At 38.2% G+C, this 21,741-nt stretch overlaps 1 protein-coding gene across 4 annotated transcripts in view; it reads left to right on the forward strand.

Moving 5' to 3' along the window:
• The window catches only part of Ttbk2 (tau tubulin kinase 2), a 169,937-nt gene that overhangs the window by 117,541 nt on the left and 30,655 nt on the right, over positions 1-21,741 (forward strand). For all 4 annotated transcript variants that reach the window (XM_004623364.2, XM_023711161.1, XM_023711152.1 and 1 more), the window contains 3 exons: positions 6,513-6,578; positions 8,129-8,221; positions 10,053-10,178. In XM_004623364.2, the coding sequence (XP_004623421.1) occupies positions 6,513-6,578; positions 8,129-8,221; positions 10,053-10,178 (285 nt within the window). The remainder of the gene's footprint in view (positions 1-6,512; positions 6,579-8,128; positions 8,222-10,052; positions 10,179-21,741) is intronic.

Consider the following 21,741-nt stretch of genomic DNA (forward strand, 5'->3'; position numbering starts at 1 on the left):
TCTCCCTCTCCCTCTCCCTCTCCCTCTCCCTCTGAGACACTTTTGCTACATAGTTTGGGCTGGCCTTGAACTCACTATATACCCCAGGCTAGCCTCAAACTTACAGTACTCCTCCTGCCCCACCCTCCCAAGTGCTAGCAGATACTAGTATGCACATTACGGGTATGTGCCACCCTGTCTAGCACTCTTGTGTGATATGTAGAGGAAGAAGAGTTTTCTTTTTTTTCTTTTTTTAACAACAGAACCAGGGATTGAACTCAGGCCCTTGCACTTGCCAGGCAAGTGCTTATTCTACTGAGCTATCTCCCCAGCCCCAAGAGTTTTTTTAAGTCAAGTATTTTACTATACTAGGCAGCAGGATCTTCCTGTTGACTAGTTAGGTTAGGGAGACCTAGGGTAGTCACAGCAGGTAAAATCTGTCTTGGTTTGTTGGAATTTGAGAACTGCTAATTTTGCTAGTAAATCTCTTCTTAGAAAGTGAGGACACTGTAGGACAGTTAGAAACTCATGGTTAAACATTTGACCTTCAAAGTAACATCTCAGAATAGGAGTAAAGAATCTCTGCCTAGGAGTCCCCTCAACCCCAAATATGATTATAGATCTAGAGGAGGGTTTTCCAGAGAAGGAAGCCAAAACTGACTGAAATAATTTAATTATCTTACCTATAACATTCAGTGTTACCCAGCGTTCCCCAAAGGAGATGGTAATATCTACAGACAGGGGTATTGTAGGTTCTCTTGGGCCACTTCAGTAGTCTGGGCAGGAAACAATTTTGGCTGGCCTAGCCCCTTTGTGGAAATAGGGACAGTTAACCCACAGAGAGGAATTGCTTTGGGTGTTAACATTGGCTGCCTTGTAATCAGAGCATGGCCCAGGCCATGGCTTGGTGTAGTCTTGAGTCCAGTATCCAGGCTTCTTGCACTTAAAATGGAAGTGTCATTCATCTTTAGGTTTTCCTTTCTTTGACTTGGGTGAGTTGAAAGCATTCCCAGTTGCACCAGCTATAATTCTAGCTCTTTTGATTCTCATCTCATTTTTTTTCTTTAAATAGATGGGAGAGACCCATATCCCCTTGAGAGAGAGGTAGGGACCTGAGGACAGGATCATTGAAGACAATCTCTTTCTTCCTCAGGGGCCACTCTAAATAGTTTCTGGGCTTTTCCTAAGATAAAGGATCACAAAAGCCTGAACTTAAAGGGATTTCACTCCACGTTGTATGTTTTAAGCAGAAACAGTTTAAGTGAAAAATAGTCTTATAGTTTATACTGCCATCTCGTACCTATTTCTTGATACTTCCTAGTTCATATTGAACCCAAACCATATTGCAATAGTAGATAAGCTATTCCTTTTTCAAACTGGCTGGGTTAAAACTTTCCCACTCATCTAGGATATGGGCTGGGGTGAAGTCAGAGATCTTTAGATAGTGGTTCATGTAGTTTCCCATGGCTCATCTTTGAGCCTATAGAGAGTGACAACTAGGTCTTGACTTTATAAAATATTGTCCCATGTAGGAGACTCTATTTGAGCCCACAAAGCATCCTTTGTGAAACTTATGTATTCTCTAGATAGATATCTCTGTCTTTATCTAGGATGATGTTGGTACTCTTCGTAGAAACATAGAAGAAAGCCTTACTAAAAACTTTTTGTCACTATATTGGGGCCCATTGACTCCTTAGGAAGAGAGACGTAAAGCCATTCGATGGCTCTACCAAGTCCTTCAAAACTCCCATACAATAGGGTGAAGTTCCTCTCTACCAGGACTCCCATGGCCATGTTGAGCCACTTGATGGGTTTGAGTAAGCATAATGGATGAACTAGGAAACAATACCCCTCACGTTTATCACCATAATAAAACTGTGGTGCTTTGTTTAAGGCAGTAGAGACAGGATCATCCCCCTTTTTACTAACCCTAAAAGGTTCTAAGATATATCTTTATTTTTATATACTCTTAAGTCATGTGAGTTAAGCTTTACTGGAATTTAAGGAGAAAGAGATGATCTAGCCCAATTAGAGAGAGAGAGAGGGAGGGAGCGAGAGGAAGCCCACACGTTCTCAAAATCAGAGGCTTATCTCCTACAGGGGTGACTTTTCTGGTGATCACGAGGTCACTTGAAATCAAACATTATGGAACCTAGATGGCTGATTAAACAGGCTGCCAGTCATGTGACAAGACTAGATGGTGTTAGTCATGTGATGAGATAATATAGTGACCTTGATTGAGATAGCACCTTAAGAAAGAAATGTCTATCTGTGAGAAAGTCCATATGGGACTTTGAGCTCACAAAGGAGTAAACTGGGGTAAGCAGAGACCAAGCTAATTTCCCAAAATATCAAGAAAACTTGAAATGTGAGGACAGAAGAGCATAATAACAGGCTCTCTGGCTATTTGGCTCATGCCTAAAGTAACCACAAATGGGAGAAAGAAAGAAAAGGGAAGAGGTGATCATGAGGTCACTTGAAATCAAACATGGTGGCCTCTTACTGACTGAAGAAAAACGACAAACAAAACACATAGGCTGTGCACGCCTTCTCCCCCATCCCACTTGGTGGTGCACATCATCAGGAAGCTGTCCCCAGCATCATGAGAAAAGTCTGGGTTCACTAGCCTGGGAGAGGGACAGGGAAAGAAGAAAAAGACATCATGGCATTTTAAAGAGAAACCAAAATAATGTGCCCAAAGAGCCTTACCTGCTGCTTTTGGCTGGCTATGCCAAATATGTTAGCAGGTTTTAGGGTACTGGAACCTCCTCATAGAGGTGTTTGTGCCAAACAAAAATTAATCAAAACAAGTGCAAAACAGTAGCAAAGTTTTATTAGAAGGAAGGAAAACAAACAGGCCACACAGAGTGAGTTTAGGCCATGTAAAAGTAGGAAAAGAAGTACACTTTACAGGGGCCAGGGAGGTGGCTCAGTGGAATAAGCACTTCCCTAGCAAGTGCAAGGGTCTGAGTTCAATCCCCGGTTCCGCCAAAAAAAAAAAAAAAAAGGTATAGAAGTACACTTTACAGAGCAAGGGCAGTCCACCATTCAAGAGGGAGCACTGACCGTTTTTTTAGTTCTTTGTGTATTTTTTTTTTTTCAGGGTGCTATTACTTTATTTATTTATTTATTTATTTATTTGACTTGATGGAATGAAAATTTATTTCTCAGCACTATTAAGCTGTCCTTCAAAACCAGCTGGTTGCATCATGAGATCTACACGCATGTCCTTGGATCCTTCTTGCTACAGATGATGGAAAGAAAAAAAGAAGCCCTGGATGTAGTTCATGTCACTTCCATTGTGTCCTTTCTCTGAAAACTTAATTGTATGGCGACATGTATGAGGCACAGAGGCTGTACGTCTTAGCCTCATTGAAGGTCAGGGAAGTAGAACCCAAATACAGATGAAGTTTTGCTGTTTTTGTTAAAGAAAGAAATTTGGATGTAATGAAACTAAGAAACAGCAAGTAAAGTTTTCATTTTCTTTTTCTTTTTTTTTTTTTTTTTTGGTAGGACAGTTTCAATAATTAACACATTGCATACAGTCTTCCTAGTGGTTAATTGCTATACAAGATGCGGACAATGATACCCTATTTACAAACACTATTAGAACAAATCCCTCTATTCATTAAGAGAATGCAACTATATATCTATCCTAACCACTTTGAATACACAGGTACAAAATGGACATTCATCTGTATCCCCTTTTCTTGTTAAGTTTCATTATTTGAATATTATAGGTGTGTTAACTCAGCAAAATATTCTAAAAGAGCTCTGTAGTCCATAATAGTATTGGGTCTTCCGCTTCACTGGCAATGTCAGAAATTGTTGACCTGAGTCCTCTTTGTGTATTTTTATATTAATCTTCTATTAGAAAATATCTAACTAGCAAAGTTATCCTCTCATCCTGTAGGTTGTTTCTTTCCTCTTGATTGTTTACATTGCTGTGCGGAAGCTTTTTAACTTGATGCAAATCCCATGTGTAGATTCTTGCTGTTATTTCTTGTAATTGGAGTTCTCATCAGAAAATCTTTACCTACATCTTTGTTTTCAAGACTTTTCCTATTTTCTCTCCCAGCATATCAAGTGTTTGCATATTTAATGCTTATATCTTTGATCCATTTTGATTTTTACTTTAGTACATAGCAAGAGGTATAGGTCCAGCTTCAATCTTCTGCACAAAGAATTATTCCAAAAGACTGTTGAGTGCTAAAACCAATTTCATCAATACACCAGGATATATTTTCCCCCTCTTTACATTGTTCACCTTGTTATCTTGCCTAAAATGTATTTCCTATTATAATTCTTTTGGGGAAGTGGGGTCTTACTGAGAAGTGAACCTAGTGCCACTTTGAAATTAAAAATTTGCATGAAAACATGTTATCCATCCTGTACCTTTCCACTTCCCATTTAGCAGTGTATCTATGCAGTCTTTCCACATCAGGATACAGAGCTTCCTCATTCGTTGTTGAGCTGGGAAATGTATTCTATTACATGGATGTACTGTATTTCATCAGCCCCTTATTGCCAGACATTTAGGTTCAACCCTGTCTTTTTGTTATTGCAAATACTGATACAGTGAATGACTTTGTATATCCACTTTTCTTTCATATATGTAAGTATATGTATAAGAAATCTATAGGGCTGGGAATGTGGAGCTCTTGCTTTGCCGACACAAGACTTTGGGTTTGATCACCAGAACCCCTCCAAAACATAGAACCAAAACAAAACAAAACCTACAACAGGGATTGCAAGAAAAAAAAAAAAAAAACACTAAAAAACAAAAATGCTGGCACCTGATTAAAATAAAAGAAATCTTTAAGTTTTCCTGAAGCAGAATTCTGAGTCATGGAGAATACACTCATGGGCAATTTGATTGATATTGCTAAATTGCTATCAACTGGGGAAGTTTCAAGAGACTTACCTGTCTCAAAGACCTTATTATTATGCTGCCTTATTCTGGTATGTATGTATGTATATCTAGAAAATATGTCTTTAATATTTCTACTCTTTTCTTTTGGTTTATTTATTTATTGTCTTTTTGAGACAGGGTCTTGCTATGTAGTTCAGGCTGGCCTTAAGCTCATTTTGTAGCCCAGGCTGGTCTCGAACTCACAGAGATCCTTCTACCTCTGCCTCCCTAGTGCTGGGATTACAGGCATGCACCACCACACCTGGCTATTTATTTTTTTATTATTACGTGTTTGCCATACATAATGATCGCATGCATTATAGTAAATTTGTACCTGTATATAATGTCTTTAATTTTTTCTTTCCCATTTTCTTCTCCTCCCTTTAACCCATCTCCTGCTCACCATTTACAAAAGCTTTGTTTCCATTCTTTTGTTTTTAATCCCTTTTCTTTTTTCTCCTTTCCTACCTTGTCCCTTGTTCCACTTTCCATTTGAGCATATTCTCCCTGTTTTCTAATATCTATCCTCCATTTTGTTCCTTATTTGCTCTTCATGTTCCTTAAATGAAAAACAATGCAATATTTACTTTTTTAAAATGTATTTTGTACAGGGTCTCACTATGCAGCTCAGACTCATAGTGATTCTCCTGTTTTCAGCCCCCCCCCCCCATCACTGGGATTATAGGCATGTGACACCACACCTGGTCTTGGTGGTAGGCTCTGTGAGCCCAGGGGTGGGGCTGGTGAGGCATGTGGTGCCAGGGATCGAACCCTAGTCTCTGCACTAGCCTAAGCAGGCACTTAGTCTGCTGAGCTATTTTGTCAGCCCAACAGTGCAATATTTAAATGTGTGTGTGTGATTTTTCATTTAAACTTATGGTCTCAAGGTACATCCATTTCCCTAAAACGAGTTAGATCTATCCTTCTATATGGCAGAATAATACCCTATTGTATATAAGTACATTTTTTTTATCCATTAATCTGTTGATGGGCATATAGTCTATATCCAAGATTTAACTATTATAAATTCCACTGCTATAAATGTGGATATGTATATATCACTGTGATATGGTGCTTTTAACTTTTGGTAAGATAACTAGAAAGGAAACAGCTGGGTTAAATGAACCTACAGTTTTAGTGTTTTGAGGAGTCTTATGTTCTGATTTCTATAGGTTAGTGTTTTCCTTATAGTCTTTCTAATTTGTATCTAGGCCTGAATGTTAATGTGTGTACTGTGATAAAATGCATATACTACTGAATGCCTTCAGTGAACATAGGTGTGTATGGATCATAAAAGTGCTACCTTTTGGGTAGGGGTACTGGTGATTAAACCCAGAACCATGCACATACTGGGCAAGTGCTCTACCACCAAACCCCAACCCCTTACCTGCCCTAGCCAAGTTGCAACCTTTTTAAAAAATATAAGTAGAAGAAAAAGAACAAAAATAAAATTAACAAAAGCATCAATTGTTTTAAGGCTGTGATTTTAAGATTTTTTTCTGTAATTTCATAATAGAAATTACATAGTTTTCTAGTGTGACAGTAATAACCACATTTTCCCCATTTACCTAAACTAATCTATTCCTATTTGGTTTACTATTCTTGTGTGGCTTTCTTTTAGCCTCGAGCTGTGGCAGGTTTTCGAGGGACCGTTCGCTATGCATCAGTTAATGCTCATAGGAACAGAGTAAGTATCTGAACGTATCTGTATAAGTGTGCTTACAGTTTTAGTCATACTGTCTTCTTCACATTATAGATGTTCCTTGTTTAATGACCAACCTGGTTAAGAACTGTTTGATTTGTGACCTGCCACTAGGATTTATGACTTGTCTCTTTTTACACAATATACCTTGTTTATACAGTACTGTAAGTTTTGCCGATTGTATTGTACAATGCTGTATCTTTATGTTCTGTTACAAATCACAGTACTGCATATAAGAGTCATACAGGTAAAAGAAAGTCCTCAAATTGGAGTTTCCTTTGGCCATTTCATTGCTCTGAATATTGTAAAGTACATACTATATTATATACAAGTCCTCATTTAGAAAGCAATTCAATGAGTGACCTAGCACAAGATTATAATTCAGTTGTTAAATGAGGTGTGTCTTCAGTATACAGGGTGGAAATAGCTACTGAGCAGAGGATGTGTTTAATAGTTACAAAGTTCCTATTTTAGAGTGGCATTGATATTGAAAGAGTTGATAACTAATGCATGATAAGATGTATAGTAGATAATAGATATGTGTAGCTGCTTACAAAATAAAATGTGATTTGCCAAAAGTGATAATAGCTAAGTATGTCTATATTTGTAAAGAATGTGTATCTTTAATTAGGTATATGTATTAACACAAATATTTTTTGAGACAGGGTCTTGCTTTTGCTTCTGTCATCCAGAAGCATTTGAAGCTAGTTCCTGGGCATGGCTTCCACAACACACAGATTTAATTATCAAACTTGAGTAAGAAGAAGGCTGTGGCAGCAAATTCTCAGAGCAAAAATTTTTTTAATCACTCACTTTGTCTTTCTTTGTTTGTTTGTTTGTTTGCAATACCGGGGATTGATTGTATTCTACTTAGCTATCTCCCTGGCCTCACTTTGTCTTCTTGACAGCAATTAAATTTTAGGAAAAATACTGCTGTGTTCTGAGTAGCTGAGATTACAGACATTTGCTACCACACCCAGATATAATTTCCTTCGCTTCTTAATAAATTTGTGTTATTATGAGCATTGCTGAATTTTAAGAGTGTTCTTTTTTTTTTTTTTTGGCAGAACCGGGGATTGAACTCAGGCCCTTGCACTTGTCAGGGAAGCGCTTATTCCACTGAGCCATTTCCCTAGCCCCTAGGGTGTTCTTTGTATCAAGTTATGTTTTTTTTCTGCCATATAGATTGCTATATACCTGTGAAAATATATAGATATGTTTACCAGATAAATTTTTTTGTTTTTATTTTTTGGCAGAACCAGAGATCGAACTCTTATTCTACTGAACCATCTCCCTGGCCTACCAGATAAATATTATGAGAAATATATTTAAGCTTTCAAGTCTAGTGAGATGAGATAAAATGGTTAGGTCTCTCCCTACCACCAGTATCTAGGATCAAACTCAGGACCTTGTGCTTGCCATGCAGGTGCTTATGTCGCTGAACTATATTCCTGGCCCCAAAATGGTTAGGTCTTAATGCACTGTGCATTGAAGAACTGGAAATGTAACATGGCTGAATTATTTTGTTTGTCAAGGAAATGGGAAGACATGATGATCTTTGGTCTTTATTCTACATGTTGGTGGAATTTGTGGTTGGTCAGCTACCTTGGAGGAAAATAAAGGACAAGGTAATTTTGGAAATAATTATCGGTTTTGGTATGGGAAAGGATAAAAATTTCTCTTTATTTTTCTTAAAAATATATTTATTGAACACTACAGTGTATATTTAGACATTATATTGTATCCCATTAATTGTATAGATTTTGTTTTTATGTATCAAGTACAACTTTTTCTTTTTTTTGAGATAGAGCCTTGCTTTGTAGTTCAGGCTGACCTGGAAATCTCTATGTAGTCTCAGTTGGTCTGGTGGTGCTCCGCCTCTTAGCCTCCTAAGTAATGGGATTACTGGTATGCATCAGTAACATTCAATTTTTTAAAAAAATTTAATTTAATTTTTTTTTTTTTGGCGGAAGTGGGGATTGAACTCAGGCCCTTGTGCTTGCCAGGAAAGCGCTTATTCTACTGAGCCATCTTCCCAGCCCAACAGTATCAATCTTTTTTTTTTTTTTTTGTGCGGAACCAGGGATTGAACTGAGGCCCTTACGCTTTCCAGGGAAGCGCTTATTCTACTGAGCCATCTCCCCAGCCCCAACATTCAATTATTAAAAAAGAAAATGTATTCTACGTATAAGACTTAAAATCTATAAGCACTGTCACTGTATCTAAATACATGTATTTTTCTGTGAGCTGACACTAGAGAGCTAAATGATATTGCAACTTTTTCTGTGTATATGGAAAATAGATACTGATTTTAAGTACAGCCATTTCTTGTGATTTGACATAATTCCTAGCCTTTTTCATTTTGGCTGGCATAGGGTGGAGCTATACTGGAGACTGAACCAAGGGTCTAAGAGTCTTACATATGTGAAGCTTATGCTCTGCCCCTGGCCTACACCTAGGCCCTCCTAAGCTTATAACCTCACTAGTTCTCTCTTTTTGCAAGTTAACTTTTTCATTAATTGGCACAGTGTATTGTTTGATTTGAAAACTACAAACAAATGTTGATAAAAAAAGTAGATTAAGCCAGGTGTGGTGGTACATGCTTATAATAATAGCACTTAAGAGGATGAGGCAAAAGGATCACATTGAATGAGTTCAAGGCCAGCCTGGGATACATAGCAAGACACTGTCTCAAAAAAAGAAAAAAGAAAAGAAATATACCAAAGTTAAGATAAACTTCTTTGGGAAGTAGTAAGAGGGATTGAACCCTCCTCCACCACCTGCCCATTTAATGTATTTGGCACAGGATCTCACTACGCAGCTAGAACTCATAGTTGATTCTCCTGTTTTCAGCCTCCCAAGAGCTGGGATTACAGGAGGTGTGCATGCCTGGACTCAGTGGTGGGCTCAGTGCGCCTGGGGTGGGGCTGGCATGCTGAGCATTGAATCCCCATCCCTGTGCTTGCCTAAGCAGGTGCTGAGTCTGCTGAGCTATCTTGCCTGCCTGAACCCAAGGCTTTTAAACTGAGCTACATCCCCAGTCCCCTCCCCCCACCGTCCTTTTTTTTGAGACACAGTTTCACTAAGTTTCTGAGTGGCCCAGGCTGGGTACAAACATGTGATCCCTCCTGCTTTAGCCTGCCAGAGTACTGAGATTACAGGTGTGAGTCACCATGCCTGGCCTAACATAAATACTTCTGGAGATTATTAGTTCACTGATTCAAAGCTGTGTTATTCTTTTGGTTCTACATTATAGTTTCTCCCTCTTTCATGCACTGTGCATTAAACCATTAGTAAGAATTTTGTTCTGGCTTTCACTTTCTTTTTCTGTCTTCCTTTATCCTTAATTACCCATCATCTCATTCCCTGGTACATTCCCTTGAGACTGTTACAAAAGGGCTTTTATTGGGAAGCTGACAAAGAAAATTGACTTTGGAACATTTTCTCTTTACTTTCCAGGAGCAAGTAGGCTCCATTAAGGAGAGATATGACCACAGGCTCATGTTGAAGCATCTCCCTCCAGAATTCAGTGTCTTTCTGGACCACATCTCTTCTTTGGATTATTTTACAAAACCAGACTACCAGGTAACCATCTTTTTTTTTTTAATTGAGAAACAGATATGAATGAGACAGTTTCAAAGCTGATTAATAGGACAGTGTCAATAATCAATACATTGTACATTGTTATCTTCTTAGTGGTTATCCATAGTACAAGAAGCAGACAGGATATCCTGTCCAAACACTATTAATACACATCTTTCTTCTCATTGAATTAAGCAAAAGTAGCTGTATATCTAGCCTAGCAGGTAACCATCTTTATAAATCTGTAGGTTCATTCTCCCTTCTCTTCTAGTCTTTCCTTTCACTCATTGGAGAGGGTTATGAGTGAGTGTGAGGGGTCCCTTCAATGATACTGTTTTAATATAGTCTGAGAAATGTAGTAAATGTAATTGATGATGATGAGGGAGAAACTGAGAAAATTTTCTAGATGGCCTTTATTAGAGTTTTAGGGTTAGTCAGAACAAAGCAAATTGTATTGTTTCTGGTTTTGATTCACCTTAGGTATAGAACTGACAGTTGAAATTATGTAAATTCTATAACTAATGTGTTGACCTGAAGGAAATGTCCAACAAGGTACTGTACCTATTTGAGAGTGTAAGGGCTCCATGCCACGTGTTAATATGCCGTGAAACAGCAGTCAGTGAAGATTATTGGCTGTTTTGTCTTTAGTAAGTGGAGTGTTTCTTTAAAGCTCTGGTGATGACCTTATGGCACACATGCTGCAGTGGCCTGTTTGTTATCATTGAAATTTCTAAAAACTTCACTATCACTGCTAGAGCACTGAATAATGAAGCCCTCTAAGGCTCAGCTGTGTTTACCCAAATCGTAGCCCTAACTTCCAACAGACTGTTTGTCAGAATTCTGTCTGTTCCTCTTAGGGAGAACTTAGTTTGGGCTTACATAATTAATACCACTGAAAACATAAATGAAGCCACACATATTAATAATATACATTAGTGTATTATTTTTATCTACAAAGGACAACACATAGTCTTTACTACTTATTAATGAAAATTTTTAATTCTAAAGTGTCCAGTGAAAAGACTGTCTATATCACAGTGAATTTATTCGTGCGTGATAATTATTTTTTGGGAAATCACAGCCTTTATGTAATATATAAATATGATATAAAGCAGATAGCAACATATAACTTTGAGTCCTTAGAGACCTTACATGAGTGAGCTTGTCTTCTTTCTCATATAGCCATTTGCATTATAAACTATATAGATAGTTGTTTTTTTTTTTTTTTTAATTTAGAACAGAGTGTACAGGGTCTCACGCGTAGATTGGATTTGTAGTGATCCTCCTGTTTACAGCCTCCCAAGTGCTGGGATTACAGGCGCATGCCACCACGCCCAGTCTCAATCCCCATCTCAGTACACCCCGGGGGTGGGGCCGGCCAGCAGCCCTGGGGATCCAACCCTGGCCCCTTTGTGTCTAAGCAGGTACTTTAATCTGCTGAGCTATTTGGCCAGCCCTTTATAGACTGTGTAGATAGCATCACAGGTTGAGAATACACATTGTACTTGAGATCTTTTGAACTGTGTTCTTCCATTTATATTTTACATATTTTTCTGAAATGTAGACAATTCACTGTAATAAAATAAGTCACAGCTATTTATATAGCTCGATCCAAGAAGAGCTAGAAAATGTCCCGACTTTCCCACTTGAGCATTAATAACTTCTATTGACGAAGTCTGCTTGGTATATAAAAGTTTAGGGTCTTGACCATATCACCTCTTGCTTATTTCTGTAATCCAAAGAGCACTGTTATATTCACTAGCTAATTCCTGAAACTTGTAATTAATTTAAATTAACAGATTATTTTCTTCAAGTTTCCTTTTTTAAATTAATGTATTGATTATAAGGTCTCACTATGCAGTTCAGACTTGTAGTAATCCTTCTTTCTCAGCCTGCCCAGTGCTGGGTTTACAGGGGTGCGCCACCATGCCCAGTTTTGGGTTCACAGCACCCCTGGGGTTCCAAGGTTGGCGTGGCATGCGGGACCAGGGATCAAAGGTCCTTGTGCTTGCCAGGCAGGTGCTTAGATCACTGAGGTGTCTCCCCAGCCCTTCTTCAAGTTTTTCATTTGGGCATTCTCTAAGGGGCTTCTCTGTTTATCTTTTAATAGAAGAACAAATGATAGTTACTACTTTTGGAAGGAAAGTAGGCATAACATTTTATTTTACGGAATCTATAAAGCCTGGTCTTTCCTGCTCTCTGGTCTTCCATAAGCAGTGAGTGGAAGCAATGAACAGGTGGACAGGAGAACAATAGCTGGCAAAGGAGTTGATTAGTGACTGGTACATTGTGATGACTCGGGTCAGTACAACATAGGTTCCCACTAACCAGTTCTGAGCCTTTCAGTTTTGTCTCTTGCTTCCTTCACAGAGCCCTGCCATGGTCTTTATTTTGAGAGAAATCACTCTTATTTTGAATCTAAGTGTTCTTGTGAATTAATGCTATCTATCTGGTTCATTTTACAATTTCACATTTATTCCTGAATTATTTTTAGTTACTTTTGTTTCAAAATTTTAAATTCCTCAGAGGATAACCAGCATAATTAAAGACAATAAACTTCCAGCAAGTGAAAAGCATCCTGTTATTTATTTTGACTGCTTCTCTAGCTGTATCAAAGATCAAAACAGCAATGATATGTCTCCAATGTTGCATATTCTAAGATCAAAAAGTATCAGAGTCAACTTTCACTTTAAACAATATTTTCTGGGGGCGGGGCCTCACCCCCGGCCCCACCCACCCAAACTCGCAGAAGTGCGCCTCCTGAATTTCTTAGGCAGCCCTGCGGCCCACTGAGTTGATAATTAGGATTAACCACCCGTTGCGGTGAATTCAAGGCCAGCACACACAGGGAGAACTACACACAGGGAGAGCCTGTCAAGGAAAACATTAAAAAAAAAATGACCACGCTGTCCCCCATGAAAGTGTGCCCAGGGTTTGCCTCCAACATCAGGACAGCTGAGCTTGCATTCTGACTACAGGGTGGCAATAAACAACAGGACTTCTGAAAAAAAAAAAAAAAAACAATATTTTCTGATATAAAAAGTTAGAATTGCTTACTATGATCATTATTGCCATGTTAAGTCACAGATGTATAGATATAAAGCAAATAGCTACATAATTTTGTTTTCTCTTAGAAATCTTGTGTGTGTGTTCAGTTAGGATAAAGGCTGAAGGACTGGGGAGATAGTTCAGCAGCATAAGTGCCTGCCTGGCAAGTGCAGGGTCCCAAGTTTGAGCCCCAGTACCAAAAAAAAAAAAAAAAAAAAAAAAGAATAAAGGCTGAGATTTAATTTCCTTTGTTTTGGGACAGGGTCTTGTTATGCAGTTCAAGGTGGCCTTGAATTTACTATATAGCCCAGGCTGGTCTCAAACTCACAGTGATCCTCCTGCCCCTGCCTTCTGAGTGGTGGGATTACAGGCATGTACCACTACGCAAGACTGAGACTTGATTTTTTAAAGTTCTGTATTATTTTGGAAAATTACATCGTGTATTAATACTTAGTATTTATGTCTAAGTATGTCTTCCTAACCAGCTATGAAAACCTGAGGAAACAAGTACATCATATTTTTTTACCCTGTACTATACTTCACGCTGTGCCCAACATAAATTTCATCTAGTTTTAGATTAAGTTTGTTGAATTTTGCTTTGGGCCTCTTTTCATCTTTTCTTTTTCTTTCTTTCTCTTTCTTTCTTTCTTTCTTTCTTTCTTTTTCTTTTTTTTTTTTTTTTTTGTATGGGAATCAGACTGAGGACCTTGTGCTTGCCAGGCAGGCACTGTGCCTCTGAGCTATATTCCCAGCCATTCTTATAGTCTTGTACTCAGAAAATGTAAGAAAAATTAAATGCATAAATACTATTTTCTTCTTTCCTTTCCTTTCTTTCTTTTTTTTTCTGTGTTTTGAAAAAGGGTCTCCTGTGTGGTTAAGGCTGGCCTTGAACTTATGGCAGTCCTCCTGCCTCAGCTTCCCAAAAGCTGAGCTTTCAGGCATGTGCCACTACACATGGCCATAAATATTTTCTAACAGTTAAACTGTGTGTGAAAACATGAGTTAGAACCAAGATATATACCTTATATTGTTTATAGGTATTGTTTATATTAGATTTTTAAATATTGCATCAACTCTAAGATTCAGAATGTTGGACCATGATTCTACACAAATGGTATAGTTAATAGAAACATACACACAATGTATGTAGATTGGTGCAGTTTGATAAGTTTTGTGGTTTTTACCAATGTAATTTCCCCTGATGTAGGTATTGCACTATTATTATTTGAGATATTATCATTGGGGGTAAAGGGGACTCCTTTGTACTATTTTTGCAACTTTCTATGAATCGTTGGTGTTTGTTTTTCTTAAGTGCTGTAAATCTTTACAGTATTTTATTTGCTCCCTTGAGATTGAACCCAGCGCCATTGGAATGAGTTACATTCCCAGACTTCTTTTAAAAATGTTTGAGCTAGGCATGGTGATGCACACCTGTAATCCCAGAATTCAAGAGACTGAGGCAGGAGGATTACCATGAGTTCAAGACCAGCCTGAACTACACAGTGAGAAACTGTCTCAAAACAACAACAAAAAATTTTTGAGATAGAGTCCCACTAAGTTGCCCAGTCTGGGCTTAAGCTCACAGTCTTCTTGTGTGAGCCTCCAGAGTATTAAAGTTACCCACATGTATCACCATGCCTGGCTCAAAATGAAGTTTAAAAGAAGTGCTAAGCTAATATTTTCAGAAATGTTAACAGTAATAAAAACCTCAATCTTATGGTGGCCATGTCATAATTTAAGTAAATCCTTTTTGGTGGGTATAGTGGTACACAGCTATAATCCCTGCACTTGAGAGACTGAGGCAGGAGCATCACTGTGAGTTCAAAGACTGGATTTTATAGTGAGTTAAAAGCCATCCTAGGGGCCTGGTGAGATGGCTCAGTGGTCTAAAGCTCAGCAAAGCACAGGGACCGCGGTTCAATCCCCCAGCACCACATGCCAGCCAGCCCCGCCCCCTGGTGGGCTGAGCTGGCCACACACACACACACACACACACACACACACACACACACAAAAAAAAAAAGTTAAAAAAAAAAAAATAAAAGCCATCCTAAACTATGTGAGACCCTGTCTCAAAAAACCAAAAATCGCCCAGGGGATAACTCAGTGGCTTAAGCACCTGCCTGTCAAGGACAAGGTCCTGAGTTTGATATCTGGTACCAAAAAAAAAAAAAATTGATCAGTATATAAGTCCTTTTAAAATGTTTTGTAAAAAGAAAATACCTCTGAGGGATATGTGTCAAAATTCTTACCAGCCTTCTTGAATTTTATCACCTGGAGAAGATACTGTTATCAATGAATGGAAAACTAAGATTCTTCTTTAGTCCAAGCAAAAGAACCCTGGAACTGTCACATGTTATTTTCATGATAATGACACATAGTAATGTCACAATAACCCTGGGTTGTTTTTGCTCCCAATTTATAGAATCTTAGTTTAGATATGTTGCCTAGGACCACAAAACTAGTAGTACCCAAACTAGTGTCTACACTCATTTCTGACTCACTTAGGAAGGCCCAAGCCCTTTCTGGTTTCCATGTGGCCTCTTTGGAGAGGGAATCATAAACATAATATGTACCATAAAGTAATTACTAGCATGATTGATTAATGGACATGAAGTAAAAGAAATAATTACATGAGTAAATACCATAAATTGTCAGTAACTAATAGGATCACATGATTTTAAGGAGACATAGATTTACAAGACTGTTCAGATTATGTTAGACATTGTATTCATCAATTTTCTGTTACAGTAACCAATATCTGGGATGATCAGTTTTTGGGATTTTTTTTTGGGGGGGTGGGTTTTTGTTTTTTTTGTTGTTTTTTTTTTTTTGCGAAACTAGGGTTTGAACTTAGGCCCTTGTGCTTGCCAGGCAAGCACTTATTCTACTGAGCTATCTCCCTGGCACCAAGGGATGATCCGTTTTATAAGCCAAATGGTGTGCTTAGCTCAGAGTTGTGGAGGTTTCAGTCTATGACCTGTGGGTCCCACTGCTCTCAGCCTGTGACAGCACATTCTGTGACAGCACATTCTTAACCTTCAGCACGCTTCCTAACCTTAGTCTCTCAGAATGCTGGGATTAGGGGCATGTGCCACCTAGCCTGGCTTATGATCAACTCTTATAGCAATACTACAGTTTATCTCTTTAACTAGATGAGCTCCTTGAAAGTCAAGAACAGTTTTCTCTATTATGGACTACTGGACTCTTTTAGAATATTTTGCTGAGTTTACACACCTATAATATTCAAATAACGGAACTTAACAAAAAAAGGGAAACAGATGAATGTCCATTTTATATCTGTGTATTCAAAGTAGTTAGGATAGATATATAGTTACATTCTCTTAATGAATAGAGCGATTTGTTCTAATGGTGTTTGTAAATAGGATATCATGTCCGCATCTTGTACAGCAACTAACCACTAGGAAGGATGTATGCAATATGTGAATTATTGAAACTGTCCTACCAATTTGATTTGAAGCTGTCTCATTGCTATTTATCAATATAATGATGGGGGGGGAAGAACAGTTTTCTGTTTCCTCATAAAGGTAATGCAAAATAGACTTTAAAAAATAGACTTTAATACAAGTTGACAAATTGAATCAATCTACTTAACTTGATTAGTGTTGATTTATGTTGAATGTAAACTCACTGAGGGTAGAACTATTTTGTTAATATCTGTATTTCTGGGACCAAGGACAATAGGCATTTAATTTTTAAAAAATCTTTGATTGATTGATTGATTGATTGATTGATTGGTTACAGGGTCTTGCTATGTAGCTCAGACTCATAGTGATCCCATCTCAGCCTCCCAGCCTTGGGGTTACAGGCTATGTGCCTCTACACCTGGTTTTCATGTCTGGATGGGCCTGCATGGCATGCAGTACTGGGAATCAAACCAGGTCCTTGTGCTTGCCAGGCAGGTGATTAGACTGCTACACTATCTCCCCAGCCCCCCTTTCATCTTTAAAGGGACATTTTGAACCCCATCTGGTAACAGAATCATAGGTGTTAAAAAAAAAAAAAAAAAGCAACTTTCTCCTCAAAATAGCTGAATTCAAGGAGTCAAGTAAACATAGATGTTCAATGATTGAACTCTATTCTACAGTTATCTCAAATACCAATTCAGACATATACTGAATGCTGGAGCTGGGAAAATAGCTCAGCAGTTCAAGCGCCTGCCTGGAAAGCACAAGGACCCAGTTTGATCCCTGGTACCGCATGCCATGAGGGTGAATCTTGTGAATCTAAAAGGAGCAGTGTTGGGTTTGTTTGTGTGTGTTACATTGAGAATTCACCAAATGCAGCCAACTTACTTCACCCACATTTATCTGAAGAAACAGGTGTCCTTGAGTTGGAGGAAAAACTATGTTCTACTTACTGAATGGTAGTAGTCCATAGTAGATGGGCAATTGAAGGGGCCTTTAAGGATAATGTTGGCCATGTGCCTTGCCTGCTAGTTGGCTATAAATGGTGTATAATGAAAATAGCACACTCTTAAAAGATCTTCTTAAATTGGTGCTTTGATGCACACCAGCATTGAAAATGTCTCACAATGTTGTTGATATTTTAACAAGGTATTCATGAGAATGATTTGTAAAATGTAAAACATCATGCAATTATAGATGGTTTTCTATGTATGGTGGTGATATTGCTGTTGCTTATACTTCTTTCACTTGTCTTTATTTTTTTGTTAATGAACATGACTCCTACATTAGTAGAGTTTACTCTTATTTCTCCATGCAGCTGTCAGTGAAGCAGTAAGGAAGTTGGCCTTGCTGGGAGACACTGCTAGAGTTTGCTTGAAGGGAGGAGCTCTGTTGCTGGAATGTGGCCTTTGGCCTTAGCTTCTGAGGCTGCTGACCCTGGGCCACAGCTAGATGGCTCCAGTGTCTCAATAGAAAGGATGAAAATAGGGCCAGCCAAAGAAAGGGAAGGAGAAGGGGAAGGGGAAGGGTAAGGAAAACAGCTGAATCTCCATAGCCTGTCAGCTCTTGTCTTTGGTCGATTTTCCTGGTTCTGTTCTCCAGAGGATGAGTACAAAGGTATAGGGCATCCCACCACCACCACCGTGGTTGCTACAATCCCCCAGAAGAGCAGACCATGTGCCTTTCTTTCCCTCTCTTGCATCTCCTTGCCACTGAAATGAGACCTTTCTTATGAAGTAAATAATACCTGACTTAGCCAAGGCAGCACTGTCTTCATGATCTTTTGGTTAAAGTATTTTATTGATCCATTAATTACTTTACCACTTATTAATTGAGATTTAAGAATCAGGATTCTCAGTGAAGTTCTTAGTTTCACATTTCAAACAATTCTTGTTCCTGCAAAGGCTGGACTTTGCTAGTCTGTGTTCATTTTGAAAGTGAAATTGGATTTCAGATGGAGGCTGAATCAAATGCTATATCAAAATTTTTTTGGTGGAACTGGGGATTAAACTCAGGCCCTTGAGCTTGCCAGGGAAGCGCTTATTCTCCTGAGCCATCTCTCCACCCCCAATGGAGAGTGCAGTACCTGCTTCATGTTGGCAGATTTCTTTTCTTTTTGGTGGAACTGGGGATTGAACTCAGGCCCTTGCGCTTGCCAGGCAAGCGCTTATTCTACTGAGCCATCTCCCCAGACCCCTCAAATTTGACACAGCTATTGATTGCATTTTGTGCAGTGAAAAAGTGGAGTTTCACCAATGCACGTTACATTTTGAGATGACTGATGTCATAATGACTAAGTGTGCTGTAGTTGAGGAACACACTTGGTGCTGTACATGGTTAGGTACATGATCAGTTTATATCAGATAATACATTTTTGTTGACTAAACTTTTCTGGTTATTAACAGTAATATATGATCATTATGAAAACTAGAATTTGCAGAAAAGTACAAAACCCAGATTACTCCAAACCTCATTACTCAGAGACAGTTTCTAATTTTTTTTTAAATTGAGAAATAAATATGAATGAGACGGGCCGGGGAGATGGCTCAGTAGGATAAGTGCTTCCCTGAATGAGACAGCTTCAAAGCTGATTAATAGGACAGTTTCAATAATAAATATATTGTACATTGTTATCTACTTAGTGGTTATCCACAGTAAAAGAAGCAGACAGGATATCCTGTCCAAACACTATTAGTACAAATCTTTCTTCTCATTGAATTGAGCGAAAGTAGCTGTATATCTATCCTAACTATTTTGTATATATAAATACAAAATTATCTTTCCTTTGTATCCCCCTTTTTTTTTTTGTTTAATCCTGTCAGAGGTGGGTATTCTATTGGCATCTCAATACCATAGGTGCTTGAATTCAGCAAAACAATCCAACACTGTCCAGCAGTCCATAATAGTACTGGGTTATCCTCAGAAGTTACTGACTTGAGCCTTTTACAGCTCATCGTATTAATATGGCTTTACTTTATTATTTTTTTAATTTATTTATGTGTGTGTGTGTGTGTGTGTGTGTGGCCAGCTCAGCCCACCAGGGGGTGGGGCTGGCTGGCATGCAGCACTGGGGGACTGAACCGCAGTCCCTGTGCTTTGCTAAGCTTGTTCTAAGTAGGTGCTTTAGACCACTGAGCCCCGGCTTTACTTTATATACCTCGTTTTTATACTTTTCTGCTGTATGGTTAAGACCAAGATAAGTCAAGATCTATAAAGCAAGAAATGTAACTTTTGTATCTGATAAGGTCAGTCAAGTCCCCTCAGGATTTATCCTGTAACCCTGTACCGCACTTTGTAGATCCTTTGTCAGTGTCAGCCATGAGGATGAGTCATGGCCATTGCTTGACCAATGTGCTCTCTGTGAAAGCCTGAGAGAATGTTTTCTCTCCATGTGACTCTCCTTAGGCACACTATACATCATCAGTCACATTCCTCTGTGGCTCCATAATCTCCTTGATCAGAAAATTTGGAGCACAACTGAGTTACATGATGTTACAGAACAGGTTCTCCTATGTCCTGAGTCTTCACTGACCTTGAAAGGCTAGGGCCAAAATGTTGGCTGACTTGCAGCCCTTCCTTTTCTCCAATTTTTGATCTGCAAACTTAGGTTGTTAACCCTCCAGAAGAGAAGCTTATTATTAGCCTGCAACATATGCAGTTTGTTTTACCCTGTCTGTCTAAATATCAGACATCTTAGGCATAACATGGAACAGGTATTTTCTATCAAGTATTGATATGTTGACTCTAAGTCCTTATAGAATATGAAGAAAAAAATAATTAAAAAATAAGAATAAATACATATTTTTACACAGAAATTTAGAAATCTAACCATATACAGAATTGTAGCAGGACAGTTCTGTGACTTTGTTTTTTCTTTTTCTTGTGTCTTTTTTTCACTTATTACCCTTTATTTAAAGAAAAAAAAACCTCTTTTACTTGAGAGACAGTACAGTAATAATTGATATGTCATGACAAGAAGTACGTATTTAGAAGACCAGAATGGCAGGCATTCCAAGTAGTTCCTAATTTTTGTTACCTATTTTTATGTCCTGAATGTAGGTAATTTGCTCAAAAAAATCATTTTATTGTATAACCTATCGTAACTCAGTTTACTCAAAATGGACTTTCTCTATTTCATAAAGGAGGCTGACATAAATAGTCCAATAAGTAAGTAAAAAATGAGGGTGCATTTTTGACTGTCCACATCTTCTTCAAGCTTATCTCTTTTTCCCTTTCTCTTTACCAGATCCCCTCCTTACTTCTTTTCTTCATGCTGTTACATTTCTAATGTTTCTCTATTAGCTCATAAATACATATTAAAGTTTTGTAGCTAGGTGTGGTAGTGCACACTTGTAATCCCAGCACTTGAGAGGCTGAGGCAAGAGCACCTCTGTGATTTACAGGCCAACCTGGTGTACATAAGTGAGTTCATGGCCAACCTGAACTACACCTGTCTCCAAATAAATAAAATTGTGAAGTTAAAAAAATATAAAAATGAAATTATATGTAATATAAAACAAATAGGTAGCCAGGATGATAACACGTATCTATAATCCCAAGATTAGGACACTGACCCAGGTCTGTCACCATACACTAAAGTCAAAATGGATTAAAGAACTGAACATTAAAACAGAAACACTAAATCTCCTGGAAAAGAAAGTAGGAGGAACTCTTGAAGACATAGGGATAGGCAAAGAGTTCATGAACAAAAATCAAATCACACGGGAAATAATTGAAAGAATTAACTGGGACCACCTCTTATTGAGATGTTTTTACATGTCAAAAGAAATTACCAACATGTGCTCGCTTCAGCAGCACATATACTAAAAAAAGAAATTACCAACAAAGTGAAAAGACAATCCACAAATTTCGAAAAAATCTTAACTAATAAGCACTCAGACGAAGGTCTGTTCTCTAGAATTTATAAAGAACTAAAGAACATTAGGGCCCCTAAATTTAAACACCCAATCCAGAAATGGGCATCCGAGATGAACACACACTTCTCAGAGGATGAAATTAAAGAAGCAAATAAATATATGAAAAAATGTTCCTCATCACTAGCCATTCGTGAAATGCAAATTAAAACAACA

Source organism: Octodon degus, unplaced genomic scaffold (genome assembly GCF_000260255.1).
Source record: "Octodon degus isolate 3935 unplaced genomic scaffold, OctDeg1.0 scaffold00002, whole genome shotgun sequence".
NCBI classification, from domain to species: Eukaryota; Metazoa; Chordata; class Mammalia; order Rodentia; family Octodontidae; genus Octodon; species Octodon degus.